At 40.8% G+C, this 19714-nt stretch overlaps 1 protein-coding gene across 2 annotated transcripts in view; it reads left to right on the forward strand.

The window, feature by feature from the left end:
* The window catches only part of LOC111857342 (gamma-aminobutyric acid receptor subunit beta-2), a 56012-nt gene extending 37513 nt beyond the window's left edge, over positions 1-18499 (forward strand). Inside the window, exons 6-10 of one of the 2 annotated variants that reach the window (XM_072706554.1) lie at positions 2760-2897; positions 6021-6173; positions 9207-9451; positions 10842-10982; positions 12040-18499. In XM_072706554.1, the coding sequence (XP_072562655.1) occupies positions 2760-2897; positions 6021-6173; positions 9207-9451; positions 10842-10982; positions 12040-12387 (1025 nt within the window). In that variant the 3' untranslated portion in view covers positions 12388-18499. The remainder of the gene's footprint in view (positions 1-2759; positions 2898-6020; positions 6174-9206; positions 9452-10841; positions 10983-12039) is intronic. The other variant, XM_072706555.1, reaches the window with a different exon arrangement.
* The last annotated feature ends 1215 nt before the right edge of the window (positions 18500-19714 follow it).

Raw genomic sequence — 19714 nt, forward strand, 5'->3', positions numbered from 1 at the left:
CTTTGACCTGGAAATAATGAGATATATGCAATATGTATGTGTGCGTATATAAATTACACAACTGCCCTCTGCTTTTTTCAGCAGTGCTCCTTGCTGTCTCTGGCTACATGGTGGTGCAGTGGTTTGTACTGACATGGTGGTGCCGTGGTTTGCATTGTTACCTCACACCTCTGGGACCAGGGTTCGAGTCTCTACCATGGCTCTGTGTGTGGAGTTTGCATGTTCTCCCCGTGTCATCGTGGGGTTCCCTCTGGGTACTCCAGTTTCCCCCCCACAGTCCAAAGACATGCTGAGGCTAACTGGAGTTACTAAATAGCCAGTAGGTGTTAATGGTGTGTGACTGTGCCCTGCCATGGCGTGGACTCTTCAGCCAATCAGTCCTCTAATTAGTACCTCTGTACTGCATGACGTTGACAGTAGTCAGCTTTTAATTTCCTAAGTTAGATATTTATAAAGTGATCAAATGCTGTATTAAAATAAAAATGGTTTTATTTAGTAAATAGGTCACTGGCTGTGAGAAACAGGTAAAGGGAGATTCAGGTTTAGTACCTGTACAGGGCTAATCAGTGATGCTAGCTGGCGATTGCTGGGACCTCTTACTTACTTTCATCGCTACACATCTCCCGTAGCCTTAGCTAGGCTAACAATGTCAAGGCGCTAACTTGTCGGGAGACGCGACTACGAACGCAGGAAGGGGTGAGGAAGAGTCTTCCTCTGCACAGTGCTGTAATATTTAATTCCACTTTTTTTGCCATGTAAACCCCCCAGCCGCCTGACCACCTCCCCCCCCAGCCGCCCGCCCACCCCATGCCCCGGAGTCAGTTCACTTGATGACTGCGTAGAAACAGCACTGGATTGTGCAAGATGCAGCTTCACGCTCTGGCGGAAAATCAGTTTTTCTGGGCCAGTTTAAGATATTACTCAATCATTTATTGCTAGTGGTTTGGGCACATGAAAGCTGCAGTTGTGCCGAATTGGTACTTCGGTCAGCTTGTTCATCGACACGGGTAAAGATGGCCCATTCGACAAATAGCTAAGGAAGTATATAGACCTTTTCTCTTTAATAAATGAATATAATGCAGGGAGGTTAGCTGTAATATCGTTAGAGAGGCCCCCCCAAGCTCTGCTTCATACAGTTAATCAATACTGCTGTCAACTGTCCACCGTAAGTGTACATCCAAAACGGAAGACGCAAAGTACTTTGTACGTTTTGTGCTGCTCGGATTTCCTGGCAGCTAATAGGAGAAAATGAATTTGGACATTCCAGACGTCTGTACGAAGGTGCCTGGGAATACCCGGGGGAATCCCCACCACGACACAGGGAGAACATGCAAACTCCACACATATGGAGGCAGGGGCGGATACTCGAACCCGAGTCCCAGAGGTGCGAGACAAAAATGCTGAACCACTGTGCCACCATGCCACCCCTCAATAAGTTCTCCCTGCTTTTCGAAAGTTCATGGATGCAAAAATAAGGGCCATTGATATATCAAGGTAGCGCATAGGCAGGTAACGGAAAGCGAGTTAAAAGAGATCCAGAAATGATGAAACCTTGAGAAATTTGCTGCAAACAATTAACCGAATTTACCGAAGGCAAAAAAACACCGACTAAAAAACAGGAGCGTAAGAGAGCAACAGGACTTAAGGGCGCTTGGCTGAAGGGATGGAGAAGCCTTCAAAGGAGATGAATCGGTAATTGGACCTTAAGGTAAAAGCACTTCAAGCGGAGGGCACAGTAAAGCATTTGGATCCATTAGCATGCAACATCTAGCTGTACATTACGTAAAATGTAATCACTGGCGGCTGTCTATACGTTTGATTGATTTGTAAGGTGCATTGATCTCAGATGGTTTTGTTATAGATTAAAAGTGCCCTAGAAAAGATCAATCACTCTGCGACCAAAAACAATTAGGTGTATTTTCGTATATGAGGCACTCCCGCAATCAGTATTTTTTTAAATAATATTAAAAAAAAGTTATTCGAATGGTATTGTGAATGTGTGACACGTGCCAGCAGAACACAGACTGACTAACTAGTGCTGCATGAAAAAGAAATGGGGTGGATTTGTGATGTACTGAGAAATAGCATGAAAGTGACAACTCATTAGAACCCGGTGACCTCATCACAAAAGAAATTGGGTAAATCACCGACGGAAAAGAGGAAGGCCTGGAGAGCGCTGTCTCCATTTACTACAGTTGGCGCAGAAACATCAGAATGAGCGTGATACTTGTCCATACATCCATCTTCTTAACCACTATTTCAGTACAGGGTCATGGGGCCTGTTTATGTAGGACATTATTTCAAAAAGTGTGCAGATTCAAATAAACATTTATTTATATATATATATATTTTCAAAACAAGACTTATTTTGGGGGAGGGGGGGGTACAGAGGTCAGCACTGCTGGGACCAGGGTTTGAGTCTCCGCCATGACTCCATGGGTGTGGAGTTTATATGTTTTCCCCATGTCATCGTGGAGTTTGCTCCAGATACTCTGGTCTATATATGTGTGTATGCATATGTATGTATGATTGTTATATATAGTTTTATGTTTAAATGGGTCAACAAAGACCGTTTAAGGTACTTTTTGGAGTATTTTCTTTGCTGAAGTACCTTTATTAGGGTTATTGGGTATTTTCCCCAGAAAAGCTGTGTCTCATTTCATACAAGCTGCATGGCTGACTTGTGGCTCCACCCAGAGGGCAGTTCCCCTATTACATCACAATCGACCAATCACGAATCGTTCTCTGCCCTGCCCTAGATGGCTATACCACAGATGACATCGAGTTCTACTGGCGAGGGGGTGACCATGCAGTGACGGGGGTGGAGCGGATAGAGTTGCCGCAGTTCTCCATCGTGGACTACAAGCTCATCTCCAAGAACGTTGTCTTCTCCACCGGTAAGCCAGGCACTGTGGTGATGAATCTGAAGCAGCATGGGTTTATTATGCTGTCGACACACCATAAAATTACATCTCGGCACAAACCTCACAAGCAAAACAACAGATAAGCCGAGGAATTATGGGAATTGTTCCACTACGAATGAAACATCCATACATCCTCAAACTACTTATCCAGGTTAGAGTCGAGGGAAAAGTTTGAATAGTAAGTGGTCAGTAGGAATGAATCCTGTCATTTTATTTGGACAGGAGGCCTAAAATTGCTGTTCCATGCTATACATAAATGACCAATTATCATTTATAGATACCTGACCTATTTCCGTTTAAAACGAATACTATAGTATTGCTATTTTCTGTTGTGTGCTACACTAGGGGAAAAAATGCAGACTTTTAGACATCCTGCACCTTTCTGGTCATGTCCTCTTAGCAAGCAGGTTAGGGCTGATAAGCAAACTGTGTGCCCTTCTAGATAAGCTCTTACCGTCTGTATTTTTGATGGTTCTTAGCTTAGCAAAGCTTAATACTACAGTTTCCTTGGCTACTACATGGTCAATAGAGCACGCAATGTTAATGCAGACAGATCAAAGTCTATAGGTGCAATGACGAGAGTCTTGTGGAAATTCGACATGGGGAAGGGGACTAAAATTATAAGGGAGGTGGTGAAAGTTTGTGTCTTCCTCTAGGGCCACGTCATGTTAACTTTGAAGCGTCTCCCTTGGACATATAAATAACATAGCAACTCCAACACCATTTATTATGTATTACATAAGACAAGGTAGCATGTATGTGTATTTATGAGGCATATTTGCACTGCTAGAACAAGGAATTACCCTGCATTACACTGCAAATAAAGTACGCGTTAACATATACAGTAAAGGCTAAAATGCACAGTTGCACAATTTTTTTGTTGCCATAACAGCGCAAATGCATTTTTTGCATTTATTGCCGTGCTTGATGCAGCAAGTGCATGCACGTGTACCAATTAGGTGCATCCCTGTGTATTTATCACCAGATATTTAAGGAGGGAACACATAATGTTTTTTTTTGGGAGGGACAGGGGGGGTTAGGATGGGCGGCATATCATAGTGTCATCTTCACAGTAGCTGAGAGACTTCATGCTGTCATTTTGACTTTCCGATCTTCAAACAGAGACCTATCTCAGAGCACCCTTATTTGTGAACTACATTTTCATATCCATACACTTGCGATGCGAGCAATCAGAACAACAGTCACTAGGGGAGCGCGTTCCGGATCTACTCTGGAGAAGGAACAATTCCGGAGGGATTCTGACCTGGCGCACGTTTGGAACTGAAGGGGATTATTTATGAAGTGCGCGAGGACTGAGAGCAGTTAAGGCGTCAAGGTGAATGCAAGCGGGGGAGAAAGAAATGAATCTTTACCCGTCATTTGCACGAGTATTGGTTCAGGTACATTGGAAGACTTTGCATATCCCATCATGCTCTTCTTTGAGACGTATATGCGCACAAACATATACACAGCTAAGAGCGAAGCTTAGGGCCCAAGCACAAGGTCAGGCCATTTACTGAGCACCGCTGAAGTATTTTGGGGGGGGTTAAGGGTCTTGTTCAAGGGCCCAACAGAGATACGACTGTTCTGCCGAGGCCGGAGCTTGAGTGGCCGCCGCGGACATAGAGGCCTAACTCACTGAGCCGCACCATGCCTCGAGCGTAGGGCACGGGGGAAGCAAGATGTCACAGTACGATACTCTTCGCAGTTTCAACTCAGTGACTCACCCGATGTTCGAGGGAACAGGCTCAGGCATGTGGGATAAATCCAGGTCGACAGAAACCGTTGGCTTTGTCCTGCCGCGCGCCACTTCAGCGAAGGGCCGGCTTTCCTTCCCCGGGGCCCTAGGCAGAGCTTTACATGAGAGGCCCCTTTGCCAAGAAAACCAACGATCGTTTCACTTCCTCCACAGCACAGGTAATTCCGGGGCCCTCGTCAGCTGCCTGTTCTTCCTATAGCTAGAGTTGGCCCTGCTTTGCAGTTTTTACTTACATAAAAATGTTCTGAGGGCAGAATGAATAATGATTGTTTCAGAGAGATAACCAATCAGATTGTATAGGAGGCGGAACCAAGACATCTGATTGGTTGGCCCTACCTCCTGTAGCTGCTTGGACCTACCTGCTTTACAATCTGATTGGTTATCTCTCTCAACCAATCATAATCCATTTTGCTCTCAGAACATTTTTGTGTAAGTAAAACTCCCATGAGCCTTTAGAACCATAATCTATCCCTGTTTCACTGACCCCAACATTTAATCTTTACCTAATTATGTACCCAATGCTTTCATCCATAGCAAAGTACGAGTGTTATCCATTTATACAGTGGAATATTTTACTGGAACAATTCAGGTTGGGTAGGTCTGTCAAGGTGACTGTGGGACACCTTCATCGTCAGGTTAAGCGCCCAGTGTCCTGAACCACCACACCCCGCAGTGTGTGTGCAATTGTTCCGTAAAAATAGAAGCCAATCCTTTTTTTTTTTTTTTTTCCCTTTACCTGTGTTCCGTTTACAGCATGTAAACACACACACACACACACAGAAGGCTGTCCAAATAGCGAGTACGGTAGGACTGGCCCGGCGCCACGTGCGAGACGCGTGGACTTCTTGGCCTTCGTCATATTGTCACCACCTTCCCGTCGGCACGTTCTGACACCGAACACCAGTTGGCGTCTCCCTTGGCCTGGCGCCAAAGCATCCCCTCCCAATTCACATCCTGGCCTTTTGTTTACATCGCTATAAATAATTTTGGCTTCATTACCGCTGTTATTTAAGGCGTAATCCCTAAGAATTTATCTCTTTTTAGACTGGAATAATTACAATGCGCCTGAAATACTGTTTCTGCATCCTGCGTAGGGTTCATGGCTCTGACTACAATGTATAAATAGGCTTATGGTATAGATCATATGGTGTAGAAAGGAGTTATTCTATCATAGCATGTGTAAATGGAATATCCTGGGCGCTGCAGCATCATGAAAATTTAATGTGAGTTCAAGCCCGTGGTGGCCGCCTTGAGATAGAGGCCAGCGAAAGCCTTGAGGACATCATTCTGTGTTTACTTTTAATTAGGCACAAATATGGGTGTGCTCCCCTTTGCAGGATCGTACCCGCGACTCTCCCTCAGCTTCAAGCTGAAGAGGAACATCGGCTACTTCATCCTGCAGACCTACATGCCCTCCATCCTGATCACCATCCTCTCCTGGGTCTCCTTCTGGATCAACTACGATGCCTCGGCCGCCAGAGTGGCTTTGGGTAGGAACGCCAAATGGCTGGTTTTCCCCCAATACGTGCAGACGCATCCATGCCACAGATTACATTTAAATATCCATCTATCTTCCAAACATTTAGGCAGCGCAGGGGTGGGGGGGGGGGGGGGGGTGGAGCCAATTCCAGGCAGCAGAGGGCACAAAGCAGGAGTACAGTCCCTAGATGGGGATCTGAATGTAATAGCTGTCCATCACATATTCATTACTGTATGTACTCTGTATTACAGGTTACATATGGATAGTGGGTCATTATACGTCTGGCAGCACCTGTTACACTAAACAATAATCCTCTAATGTCCTACTACGTCCCCTTTCAGACGTCTCTCGCTCAGTGTATATTATTTGCCGTGGATCTCGGACATAAATGCGAGCGGACATGACTCAATCAGGCCTAACTCCACGTAAGGCCATGACATTGCTGCCGTACTGGGCTCCCCGATTACTTTTCCCCGAGGAATACATAACAGCACCAGCAAAAATCCAAAGAGCACTGCCTTTGGGAGGGTGGGGAGGTGCAGGTGATGAAATTAAATTTGCCAAGCGGGGAGGGGGGGGGCATTGATGACACACACAGGCCAAACAAACTTATTTGTGCCAAATTTGTGTTTATACAGGTAACAAGATAACTGATTAAACAAAAGTTTGACACAAATTCTTAATATTTCGTGTAGTAGTGCATATATTGTTTAAATAGATCCTAAATCCTGCTCTTACCAAGATCCAGGCAATCAAAATTTGTCATGTAAACATAACAGGAATTACGACTAGATACTAGCAAGTAAATAGGAAGTCAACACCTGTGCTAAAGTGATTTGTTTATGTACTTTCTGATTATTTCATTAATTATTATTTAGAAACAGTATTTATTTTCGCTACTGCTCTGGATGATTAACTGATCATGCAATGAAGCAGGCCGCCTGCTTCATTATTTAAATTTAAATATATTATGGAAAGGTAAGTATATATTGCTGTCTAATGTTGTACAGCATAATCCAAAATGTTTTTGATTGCACTGCTTCACAACATGCCTTAGTGAAACTTTTTTTTTTTGGTGCAATATTTAATTAATTTGTAATTCCTGTTGGCTGTTTAAATTTTTTATTGATCAGTTGTTTTCTGTATTGTCCAGTGGGGGCACTATACCTTTAGCAAATCTTTAGCTTCACATTTCGTACGTTAAGTTTATAGTTAGCGAACTACGCTTATTCAGTGCGGATACAGATTTAGCTACTTGTCCAGCCGGGTGCTTTGCTGGCGTCATGATGAAATGAGACTATGAAGGACACTCCTGCGAGGGCCGTGACTTTAACCGTTACGTAACCCGCTGCCGGGTCGCTGTGCTGCTTATTGGGGCCGTGTTTGTCCTGTTAAGGGTCCCGCTCGGCCCACGTTTCGCTCCGGCGATCCGCCACGCTCCGGAAGTCCGGAGCGATTGGCCGGGACCGCACGCGTGCCACAACCTCAGCTGGAAGCTGAGAACCGTTTGCAGGGAAGCAATTTGGGAAGTGTCAAAGAGCACATCCGGCCCCTCTCAGCCAGATTAGGGCTTCTTATCCTGCTGGATCGCTGACAGACGCCACAGTCATGCTTCAAATGCGGGAGCTTTGCATGTTTAAATGGGTGACAGAGAAACGCCGGTAGCTTATATATAAACACCAAGCTGATGATCGCAAACGGCGCAGTAAAACCGATCTGCGTCATAGCCAGAGGTATGTCAGCCCTCTGATCACCCTAACAAACAGCCTCCCCTTCATTAATGCCTGCTACCTGTCATTTGACACAAAGGCAGAGGACAAACAATGGTGGGGACAAATCAGTGCCCTTAAATGGAAACGCAATCTTTAAAAGTCACAATCAATTTTCTGTCACGTGAAGAATTCCAATGCTGGGAAACATTATTCCTTGGGTGCTAGTAAATTCACTAACGCGTAAATAACACAGACACCCCCTAGCAAACTGAATAATTCCATGAATTCCAAATGTACATTAGATCAGAAAAACAGCATTTTTTTCCCCCTACATATCAAAAAAAGGAACAACACGTATTCCAAGACTAAATTATGTGGATTCAGCACAGGAGCAGCCCAGGAACCCTTGCGAGATGGATCAGTTCCAGAATCATCCTACTTACATTATACATTGTGCCAGCAACTTGCTTATCTGGCAGATTCATGAAAGAGCACTTAGATGTTGATTACACGATGCAGAGAGAATGCATGGCAGCTACAGCAGGGGAACCTGGTCCATTGATCCAAGTGGTTAAGAATCACTGTTTTATTATTGGCTGACAGAGGTCGTCCCAAAAACCCGCACCGGCCCTCCATGGTTCAGGTTCCCCACCCCTGTTCTTTACCAATAACTATTCTCTTCTTGATATTTCAGCTTGATACCACCTAGACCACCAGTCAGAAGTGTTTGTACACCATGGGTTTTTACCACTTTTACGTTTATTTCATAAACTGCAGATTTTTAAATTCTTGTTTAGCATTGGAAATTTGAGTGAACGCATATAAAGGAAAATATAAGTTTCCTTTATAACATGGAAAGAGTTTGTAACAGGGCATATCTGACACCCTATTAACTGGTTGTGTGGTGATGGCAGATTCTAGGCCGTCCTTTAACTTTAAATACACTAGTTTCCTGTTTCATCCCATGAAACAGAGCAGTATTTAATGTCACTTGTAGGAAGAACGGCTCGAATTTTCTTTACTGTTATAACTGCTAGAGGAGGTTACGTGATGCATCAAAGATATGACATTTTCTTGCTAATAAAGGTACTGAAATGGTGAACATACTGTAAATTTGTTTGTTAGTAAAGAATATCGAGTGTATTTTTAGCAAATGTTAAGTGAGTAACATGCTGACGTAGAAAATCTCAGTGTGTGCAAAAGCTGTCGACTGGTAGTGCATATGGTTTTGTAGCCTTTCCTTGTATCTCATTTATGACTCTGGTCTGGAGACTGAAAGAGGGTCAGAGGATAATGATTTCTGAGACTGGTCTCATGGTGCCACCCTACAGGGATCACCACTGTGCTGACCATGACCACCATCAACACACACTTGCGGGAAACGCTTCCCAAAATCCCCTACGTCAAAGCCATCGACATGTACCTGATGGGCTGCTTCGTCTTCGTCTTCCTCGCCCTGCTGGAGTACGCCTTAGTAAACTACATCTTCTTCGGTCGAGGGCCACAGAGGCAAAAAAAAGCTGCAGAAAAAGCAGCCACCGCTAACAATGAGAAGATGAGGATGGAGGCCAACAAGGTACAAGCTAAATTTGCCTGCGTCGAATAAGAGTGTCTTTATTTATCGTGTGGTTGTATTATTGTAGTATTAAATTTATTAGTATCAGCATATTATGTGATTGTTGCGATTATCAGTGCTGGGGGAAACGCTGATTTTAATATTGAAACTCTGTAGCTGTAATGATCATCAATGTTATAAATAGGCTAATTGGATTTTTAATAAAAGTAGTTAAAAGATCATGGGAAATATTAAACGGTTAATCAAAAATGAAAATTGCTGACAGCCTGCAGATCTCAATGTTTGTTCTGCTGACGCTCGAGTCACCGAGACAGTATTCGAAAGCAAGATGTTTAAATTAAAATTCACAAGTATCCTCCAAGATGGCCGCAGTTTCAGTGCCTGATATCTTGATTGGTTTTCTTGCCGCATCGTGAATGGTAGTGTACCGTGCCTGTCTGGTCTGTTCCCATGTCTTCACTGTGATTTCACTGTCTGACTTTCTGATTTTTTACACTGCATTGGTGCACACAGGAACTGCTCGTTACCCAAAGATAGAAGCGACATCTAAAATGAATTTAATTCCTGTAGCGGTTACGTGCCCTTACATACGTAGAAAAAACATTGAACCAATACAAACAAGCAATAAACGATGATGAGTGAGTGTTTTAGTTACGCTTCACATACTGGAGTTTGTTCTTATACAGTCTGTGAATAACTTTATAGTGCAAGTTAATAGCGTGCGTTGAATTAAAAGAAGCTTAGCATCTCAAAGGGGGAAACTAGGTAACATAACACTTCAGGAAAACAGACCAAATATGGATTAGTACAAGATTTTTTTGTTTGTTTTGCATTAAAATGATTTTATATTTTAGGAAGGTGTGACGTTGTACCTCATTTGATGTTTTTGTTAGTTTTCCTTTTGATTTATAATTATTATATTGTATTATAAAGTCATTTTACTTACATTTTGATGACAATCCATATACAAGTGACATCGCAATCTAATAAAGCAACAGCAGTAATTGTTTCATCCTGTGCATATTGTTGTAAAAACCAGGTGTCAAAGACACAACAGTCCAGCAGCCAGTCATCTTGAGCATTGTGCACTTGATGCAGTGGAGAAAGACCTTTGCACAATTAGTCACATCACAAACAGATTGTTTGCAGCATATGTTTTGTCTAGAAAAGCAGACGATGCAGCCGTCTCTGAGGTGAGAGGTCTGCACGGAAGAGTGAGTTGAGGGATGCCTGGGACCTCGTTTTGCGGATCAAATCCCAAAATGCCTGCATCCTCTCAAACTCCCTTTAGTCGATGTAGTTTGCTGTGAGAATTGTAACTTCACCCTTCTTTCTCCTATATACGTTTTTTTTTGCAACTGACCCACGTAATGATTTTGTATGCTTGCAGTGGTTGGTGGGAAATGTAGTTCAGAGAGATGATGCTCTCTATGCCAGAATGAAACAGAGGGACATTGATGCTCATGACTCGATGTGGGAACCGATCTTTGTGGACGATGCAGCAATAGGACTAGGGGAACAAAAGAATAAGGTACTGGATTAACAGTCCAAAATGGATAACATGCATTGCACTAAACCTCCATTAATACTCAACCAGAACAAACGTCACACTTGTTTTCACTTTTTTTTTAAGTAGTAATCATGACCATCTCCACCGCCACTGTCTTCCCCTTCTCCCGAATATTTTACGTCAAATTTGCGCATCGAAGAACAATGCATGACAAGTCTGTAGATACTTTCTGTAATTACTTTAGCCATTGATGCTGACATGTAATAATACCTTTTTTTAATAAAATGTATGAATTCCCCACAAAACACAATTAACTTAGGAAAATAAGCACTTGAGTCGCAAAGAGTGAAGTGGAAAGAAAATAGGATTAGCTCAAGATTACACTGCGGCTGCCAGATATGAGAGCTTTAGTATTCAGTCGAGTCACTGCTTGCGAGAGGCTTTGTCAGGATTCATAGCTACACGACTCACACATTTATTAGTATTGATTTAGGGAAGAATTACATGATTGATTAAAAGACATTCAATAACAATGAGGAACAATTTCACATTTAAACCCATCACTGGAACTTCCTGTAACATCCACTTTTCTCTTCATCGCTCTTTTTCCCCCTCATCCCTTCTTTCATCAGAACACCTGGTTGTGTTCTTGGGTCCACTTTGGTTGGGTCTGCTCTCTCATTAGTTTGTTCGCTTGTTTATTATTATTGTGTATATGCTTCTTTGTTGTGTCTGAACAAGTGGGTGGAGTTGAGAAGGCCGTGACTAAGCGTGGTGTAGCAGTCAAGGTTTGTTGTGATGTAACATGCACCGTCAATGAAACTCAAATGTTTCAACGTCTAACGATGACCTATTGGATATTTCAGTGTTAAATTTTTGTTGCACACCACTGAGAGTTAAACGAGTTTGCGTCATATTATCATTACATAACTACGTACCTTGAGCTCAAGATTGCTCTTGTTGTCAAGTTGACTTTATATGCTTGTGTGTATTATTACAACCAAGAAAACTACAGGCAAAGCATGTAGCTAGATGAAAGATTTATTGACCACTCTGACAAGCTTACTTCTAATTGTAGATGGACCCCCACGAAAACATCCTTTTGAGCCCCTTGGAAATCAAGAATGACATGGGCACGTCGGAGCTGACCCTGGGTCTTGGTGACCCGCGGAGCACAATGCTGGCGTATGACAGCTCGGCGCTCCAGTACCGCAAAGCCGGCTTGGCCAGGCCCAACTTCGGACGCAATGCGCTGGAGCGCCACGTGGCGCAGAAGAAGAGCCGTCTACGGAGGCGTGCATCGCAGCTGAAGATCACCATCCCCGACTTGACGGACGTAAACTCTATCGACAGGTGGTCGAGGATGATCTTCCCCACCGTATTTTCCTTCTTCAACATCGTCTATTGGCTCTACTACGTCAACTAATGCTGATGGCGAGGGAACGGGTGGCGATGCCTCTATGCTGATAGATTTTCCAATGCGAGCAAGACTTTGAATTCCTGTCACACCCGAGCTACAGTCAGAACTGGGTCCATTTTATTTCAGAACACCTGAATTGCTGGCTAACACGTTAAAAACCGTAGAATGAAGAAATGAAAAAAATACATTTTCATACTGTGCCTGGTCAAGTATTTCAGTTTTGCTTCATAAATAGCTTATTTTTTAAAAAAGCTTTATTGTTTGTTAATTTTTTTTTCCCCAAATATTGTTTTTGCAGCCATTATCTCAATATTTCAGATATTTTTTAGAGAATTATGTAGGCACTATGTATTAGTGTAAATTAGACCATCTCACTAAATACATGATTATAACAAAAGTGGTATGTTTTGATAAAATTTTTATAGGTTAATTGTTTTAACCTGGATGAAATGGTTTTATGATTAGCCAAGAATGTTCCATTCATCCTACAGAATTCCATAAATTATAGTTGAGGATTTGTAAATAAAGGTTTTTTAACTACCCATTTTTTATTTATAGAACGTTACGAGATTCTATTTATTAAGATATAACGCCATACTTCATTTATACTAGTTTCTGCCATTGAAAATCCTACTGCCAAATCCACAGTGTTACATAGTGTACATACTGAAAAAGTACTACTAAAATAGAGTACTATCTATTTTAATTCAGAAAAACTACCTTAGGTTTTCATTTGTTAAAATACGTTATGTTTTTCATTTTTTTTTAAAGATGTGTTATTTATTGAGTTGCTTCGATTTGTTTTGTAGTTGCTTGCATCAACTCTGAAATTTTTGAATGGTAACACACAATCCTGTTGGTCTAATTGTACAAAATTTAATGTGATTTTTCATTTTTATTTCCCCACCACTGCAGTGGTTTTCATTTGTAATATATTGACACTTGTCATTGTCGCCGTTCCGTTGCCTGATAATGGCTTTAAAGGCGACGCTTAAGGCAGCCACAGAGCCCGAACATCACTTGGAATTATCTGAAGCAAGGAGTCGCGTTTCCACCTTTGACTTTCACAATGAACTGTAAATATCTCTTGTATATGATTGTTAACATGTTATCTTATTTTACGAGACCATTCATGGAGTATACTTTGTGTTTACATGAGGAATGGTACATTTCTGTTTATTACTTGAGGGCATTTGGGGGGGGGGGGAGTGACTTTAAATTTATTTGATTTAGATGCATGTATTTAAAAGCCATGTGAGAGAAAAGAGTCTGTCATGGAACTACCCAGAATACTTTGCACAGGAAACTGTTCAAACCATCCAGCCAGAGACAGTAATATCGACCTGCCATTTTAATTTCTTTGCGATAAAAGCCATTCGGTAGCTATTTAGCGCACATCTCTCCATGTATAAAAATCCTTCAGAAGTAGACGGGTTGAACACCAAAACACTCAACAGCACAACGTCTCTTTGGCGTCACTCATGAAGAAACACCACATTCATTTTATTAGCATGGTTTGTTATCCTTTGCTCAGTTATGGCTTGTGTTCTAGTTTTATGGGGATTTCCTATTTAATTTTATATGTGTAGGTTGGTGACAAACCTCGTGTATAACCAAGATATAATGGCGTCATCTCATTTCAAAACCGGTCTATTATGGTTGAATAATCTCCATAATCTTGATAGTCTTTTGTCCTGATATGATATCATTTATACACAACTTTTGCTAGAATACAAAAAGTAACAATAGACTGTAAATGAGGATAATGAACATATAAAATATCGATAGTATCCACATGGATAATGTTGCACGGCTGTAGTGGTTTATAAAGTGGCTTCTTGAACTGCAGATGAAATGTAACCAAACATGGGCACAGTATGCAATAAAATTTGCAGACTTTCGAATTCTAGCAATAGGTTACAATTATGAAAGAAATGAATATACAAATATATAGTATATAGCTAGCTATAAAGGGCAGCTGCAGGGATATCTGTTTCACACCTAGAGTACACACATAATCATTTCTACTACTGCTGCTACTGTTTGATAACAATTAAACCATCCAGAGGTGGAGATTTCAGGTGCAGAGAGTTCAAATCCAGACCAGGATTTTGTTTCAACCAACCATTTGAGTATAAAGGGTGACAGTCACAGAGTACTCAAGTATTTGGTTGAAACAAAATATTGGTCTGGATTTGTACTCTCCGGAGCTGCACTCTCCACCTCTGTAAACATCTAACCGATTTAATAATCACACTAGTTATTTCTTGGATATTTTCAAATTCATTCAAGTCAATGAAACAGTCGCGGTGGAATTTGAAGTTTCCCTTGTTAAAACCCATGCAGCCACTAACGCCATTGTGGTTCATCATTGACTATTACTCATAACCTCTTAACCCTTGCTAACATTATGCTACACTTAGTCTCAAATCTTTTCATTTGCAAGCATTAAACAATATAAAATCACTGTTTTCAAACTGTCAGCAAGAGGGAAAAAAGCTTCCTTTACTAAAAATTTGTTGTAATCATAGTTCACTGAACAACACGTAACATGAAGGCTATTCACATATATAATTAATATATATATATATATATATATATATATATATATATAATTTAAACAAATGATCCGATTGCTGCTTCCTTTTTAATTTATCGGCTCTACTTTCATGTGGATTGTAACAGCATTTTTATGCTGTCTGTTTGCGAGGTGTGTAACTTCTTTTCTATAATCATGGAAATCTTCCCTTTCCAAAAGCCAAAGTAAACAGCAGGAATTAGACAGGGTACCCAGACAAAAATAAGATTTTAAACCAAGTCTTCCTTAAAATATCCTCTTTGGTTCATTGTACGTCACATCCTGCATTTTAAGTGTGTCATGATTTGATTCGTGATCGATATCATTCCGTTGAAAGCTCATGGGAGTTTTACTTACACAAAAATATTCTGAGGGCATATTGAAAAATGACTGGTTCAGAGAGATAACCAATCAGATTGCAGAGGAGGCGGGTCCAAACAACTAGAGGAGGCGGGACCAAGACACTCCCATGAGCCCATTGCAATGCCTTAATATAAATACTGCACAGGTCTAGACAGCAGTGGATAACAAATGGTCTTGTAACGATGCAGACATGCCATGTCAATTATTTGTAGCCGCCTAAATGTTGGGAGGGTCCCTTCCTCATGTACCCTTAAGTGTGGGAGGGTCCCTCCCTCATGTACCCTTAAGTGTGGGAGGGTCCCTCCCTCATGTACCCTTAAGTATGGGAGGGTCCCTCCCTCATGTACCCTTAAGTGTGGGAGGGTACCTCCCTCATGTACCCTTAAGTGTGGGAGAGTCCCTTCCTCATGTACCCTTAAGTGTGGGAGGGTCCCTCCCTCATGTACCCTTAAGTGTGGGGGTCCATGCTTGTGTACCCCTAAGAAGGAAGAGAATCCCCTTCATGTCCCCCTGAGTATCAGGAAGATTCTTGCTCATGTTCCTCCTGGAAAATATCCAACTAAATAACTGGGTTAAGTGTCAGATATGAAACTGGTTAATGTTTAATCTTATAAGAGACTGCAGCAGTTTATAAAGTTCGTCGAATGATACTAAGAGTAAATCTTCATTTTGGATGATTCGTTAAATACATGTCGGAAATAAACCTGATATAACATTGAAAATGAATTATGAACGTTTGATTTATCATTACAATTATTATAGTTACTAAGTAATATTATGTTGTTGCTGTAATAGTCATGTAGGTACTGTCACAATGAATCTATTTTGTATGCAAAGAGTGTACATGCAATTACTGCACAGTTATCAGAACTTTGTATCATCCATATCCTATACAGCCTGATTCATTGTGCATCTCATAAAAGTGCATAGCTGATTATAGATATGTACCTACATTTCTGAATACATGCAGTTTTATTTTATTTGAATTTTTTTTGCAAGTGCTCTATTGTAAGATGTTACCTGGGTATCTAGATTTGCCATCTCTTAACTATAATTTAGCAGGTAAATAGCTGTCTTAATATTATTGATGTAATTTTTAAGGGGGTCAGGGATTTAAATACTATGTTCCAATATGTTGCTAGCTGTATATATGAAATCTTCTGTGAGTACATATAAAATGAAGCCGTATAATATTGTAAATATTAGAGAATTTCTTAATACGTTTTTAAACTTCCTAATTTGTAATATACCTAAATGTGAACAAAAGCAATTACAGATTTAATGGCCTATATATATGAAAAGTGTAGAGGGGAAGGCATTTTAGAGAATCTGTGGCTGTTAAATTGAAACTTCAAAGAGGAAGATGCAAGTCGCTGTGTGCGTGTGTGTGTGTGTGTGTGTGTACATGAATAACACCTAAAACAGGGTTATGTTACTGAAGAACAATTGCATTAAAATGCTTCCTTTTTAATTAATTCACTTTTAGTGCATTTTTCATTGTACCATACATTGCCGTTTCACCAGACATTCATATAGGTGTGTTCTTTTTGACGAAATTGAATATTGATGGTGACAAATAAGGAAGGAGACCAAATGATTCATAGTGAATGAGCCTTTATCTGCTTTCCATAATACACAAGATAGGATACATCCACCCCATTCAACTGAAACAATATATTTTATTTAAAAAACGTGTTGTTTTCAACATATGGATTTTATGCAGGAAACAAACATTTTGCATAATATTAAATCTGTTAATACTCATTTTTCATTGCTGATGTTTAGAGCATCTTATGATTTATGATTACATACTTGATGATTTTATTATTCATTCCACATCTAGAGTCAGTATATTTCAAAACCTGTCTTTCACAACAATCTAGCAGTATTTCCTGATGCTAATGGTTTCGCTGGGAATCCCACTGCCAGTCCACAGTATAGGTTCAAACATTTAAGGCTGAAGACATCACAGTGTGTTTTACTCATTTATTAATGGAATGAAATAAAAGCCACGGGTCCGAGAATGAATAAACAGGGTCCTTTAGATTTTATTGTTTGAGAGGAGAGTGGTCTTGCTCCTGTCGTTCATACTAAGCAAGCAGTTTTCTCAAACAACAAGGGTGTACCTAGAACCCATGGCCCCCCTGAGAAAATATCAACTTGGACCCCCCCTGCTAGGGAGGGGAAAATAAATGTGGGTCCCCCACAGGGGTGGGAGGGCAACTGATACAATTTGCAGAGCAGAGGTAATAATATTTCCCAACATATAACTGATATATTTCATATTTATGGACCCTATAAAATGCCCCCCATATCTCCCAATGTATCGAGCCCCCTCCCCTCCTACCCACCTGGGTCTGACCTGTCCTAAAACTAAAACCTTATGCTACATCCCAAGTATGGGTTACTAATCAACCCGCAAAAAACAGTCCGACTCCTAATCCAGTGGTTCTCAAACTGTGTTAGCAGACCAAGCTAATATGCTGTTTGTGCTGGAAAAAAAAAATAATAGGAATTTAAAATTGAAATCAATGTAAAATTACTTGATATAAAAAATAAATTTTCAGGTTGAATAAGATATTAATCAACCTGAAAAGCAAGTTCACCCCCCTCACTGAAACGGTAAGTGCTGTTTCTTTTCTGTGTGTGTGTGTGTGTGTGTGTGTGTATATATACGCGCACATGTATTCAGGTCACTGTGATTTTTTTCACCCATGTGGCACTTGGTGGCTTTGATTTCGAAGTGATACTTGCTCCACATCTCTTGAAAACCATTGCATTAATCCGTTCCAACCCATAACGATATTCTTTGCGAGGAACTCTTTCCAATGATTCGTTTCATTCGCGTATTTAATTTTCATTGGTATAAATTAACACCACAGGTTTCATCAGTCGCCCTTTTGTACGTGATTAATACTGCTTGTTTTCTAACACAAAAACACAATGTGAACGTTGTTGGCATTCACCTTGGGGTTTATGTTCTCGCCGGGTTCGACAAGGGCTGGAAGTGGCTCAGCTGAAGTACTGACTGTACAATTAATACTTTCTGAAAGGACAAATTATAAATAAAACACAAAGATATTGCAGCCAATCTCCGCATGTAAATATGATTTACTGTCAACTAGTGTGTACTTTTTGAAATTGAAATGCAATATAAATAAAAGATATTTAACTGAATGTGGCTTAAGCGAGAGCTTCTTCAGAAAGGATTTCCTCTTGGGGAGGGGAGACATATAGAGGTTCCTCATATAACCCTCATTTTCATGGTCATTCCTGCAAAGACTGCAAAACACATTTTCCTGACAAACAGAGCCGGTCCACCCATTAAGCGACATTCGCGGCTGTGTGAAGCACCATCTTCTGAGGGGGAATCAACTTAGAAAGCCGAATTCCCTTTGTCTGCGACGGGGGGGCGCTAGCAGTGAAAGTTGCCTTGGGCAACACAAGGCCTTTGACCAGTACTGCTAAAAGTCAAAAAGAAAATCTGTAAAGAGTTTGGCCATTTTGGTGTGAGGTCTGATACGTGCAGCACGTTACTCATTGTGTCGACATATACTGAACCACAGTCGACGCTCCAAGGTTCACACTCAAGATATTGAGTATCTTCAGAAATATATCAGAATCGATAGTCATTGCACTGAGCCTGACCTTGTGCGCTGGGTAATGTACTTTCTCTTACTGGTTACCTTGTGCAATATCAGTATGTTGAATATGTCGGAAATGTAGCTACAGTATAAGAATGGCATTGTCTGAGCAAATGAAAAAAATGTAGCCAGCAACATAAGCAATACGCATCCCATCTGAGTGTTTTTCCCCTTCCAATGAACAAATACTAAACAAGCAAACGAATACTTAAATGAATAACAAACAAACAAATGAATGAATAACAAACAAACAAATGAATGAATGACAAAGAGACAAATAAATAAATAAACTGAGTTGCTTGATTATAGTAAAGACTCAAGTTTAACCCTGGGGAAAATGTAACACTATTTCCTTTGTATACGTTGTCTGGTGTTAAACATACCTACATGCCCTGCTACTCTCTAATTAAAAAGGTCATATTCAAATGTTTTGGTGCCATGTTTGTGATATTAAATCAAGCCGTTTGCTTTGTGACCTCATATTTTTCATCTTCGCCTGGTTTTACTTCACATTTTGAAATCCATTTCTCACAATATGGAGCAGCCTTTGAATAGCCCGATGTATTAAGTTTGCCCCTCTCTCTGCACATTTGTGGGGCTATATAAGTGATATTTAACAAAAGCTCTTTTGCATTTTTTTTTCTGTGTTCTTCAATGTGCAGAAAAAAATCCTTTCATACTGCAATGACTCCTGCGTATGAGGTGAGCATGTCTATTGTAGCTTTGTGTGGGCAGATTCTGGAAAAAA

The sequence above is a fragment of the Paramormyrops kingsleyae genome, chromosome 24 (assembly GCF_048594095.1).
Source record: "Paramormyrops kingsleyae isolate MSU_618 chromosome 24, PKINGS_0.4, whole genome shotgun sequence".
Taxonomy (NCBI): Eukaryota; Metazoa; Chordata; class Actinopteri; order Osteoglossiformes; family Mormyridae; genus Paramormyrops; species Paramormyrops kingsleyae.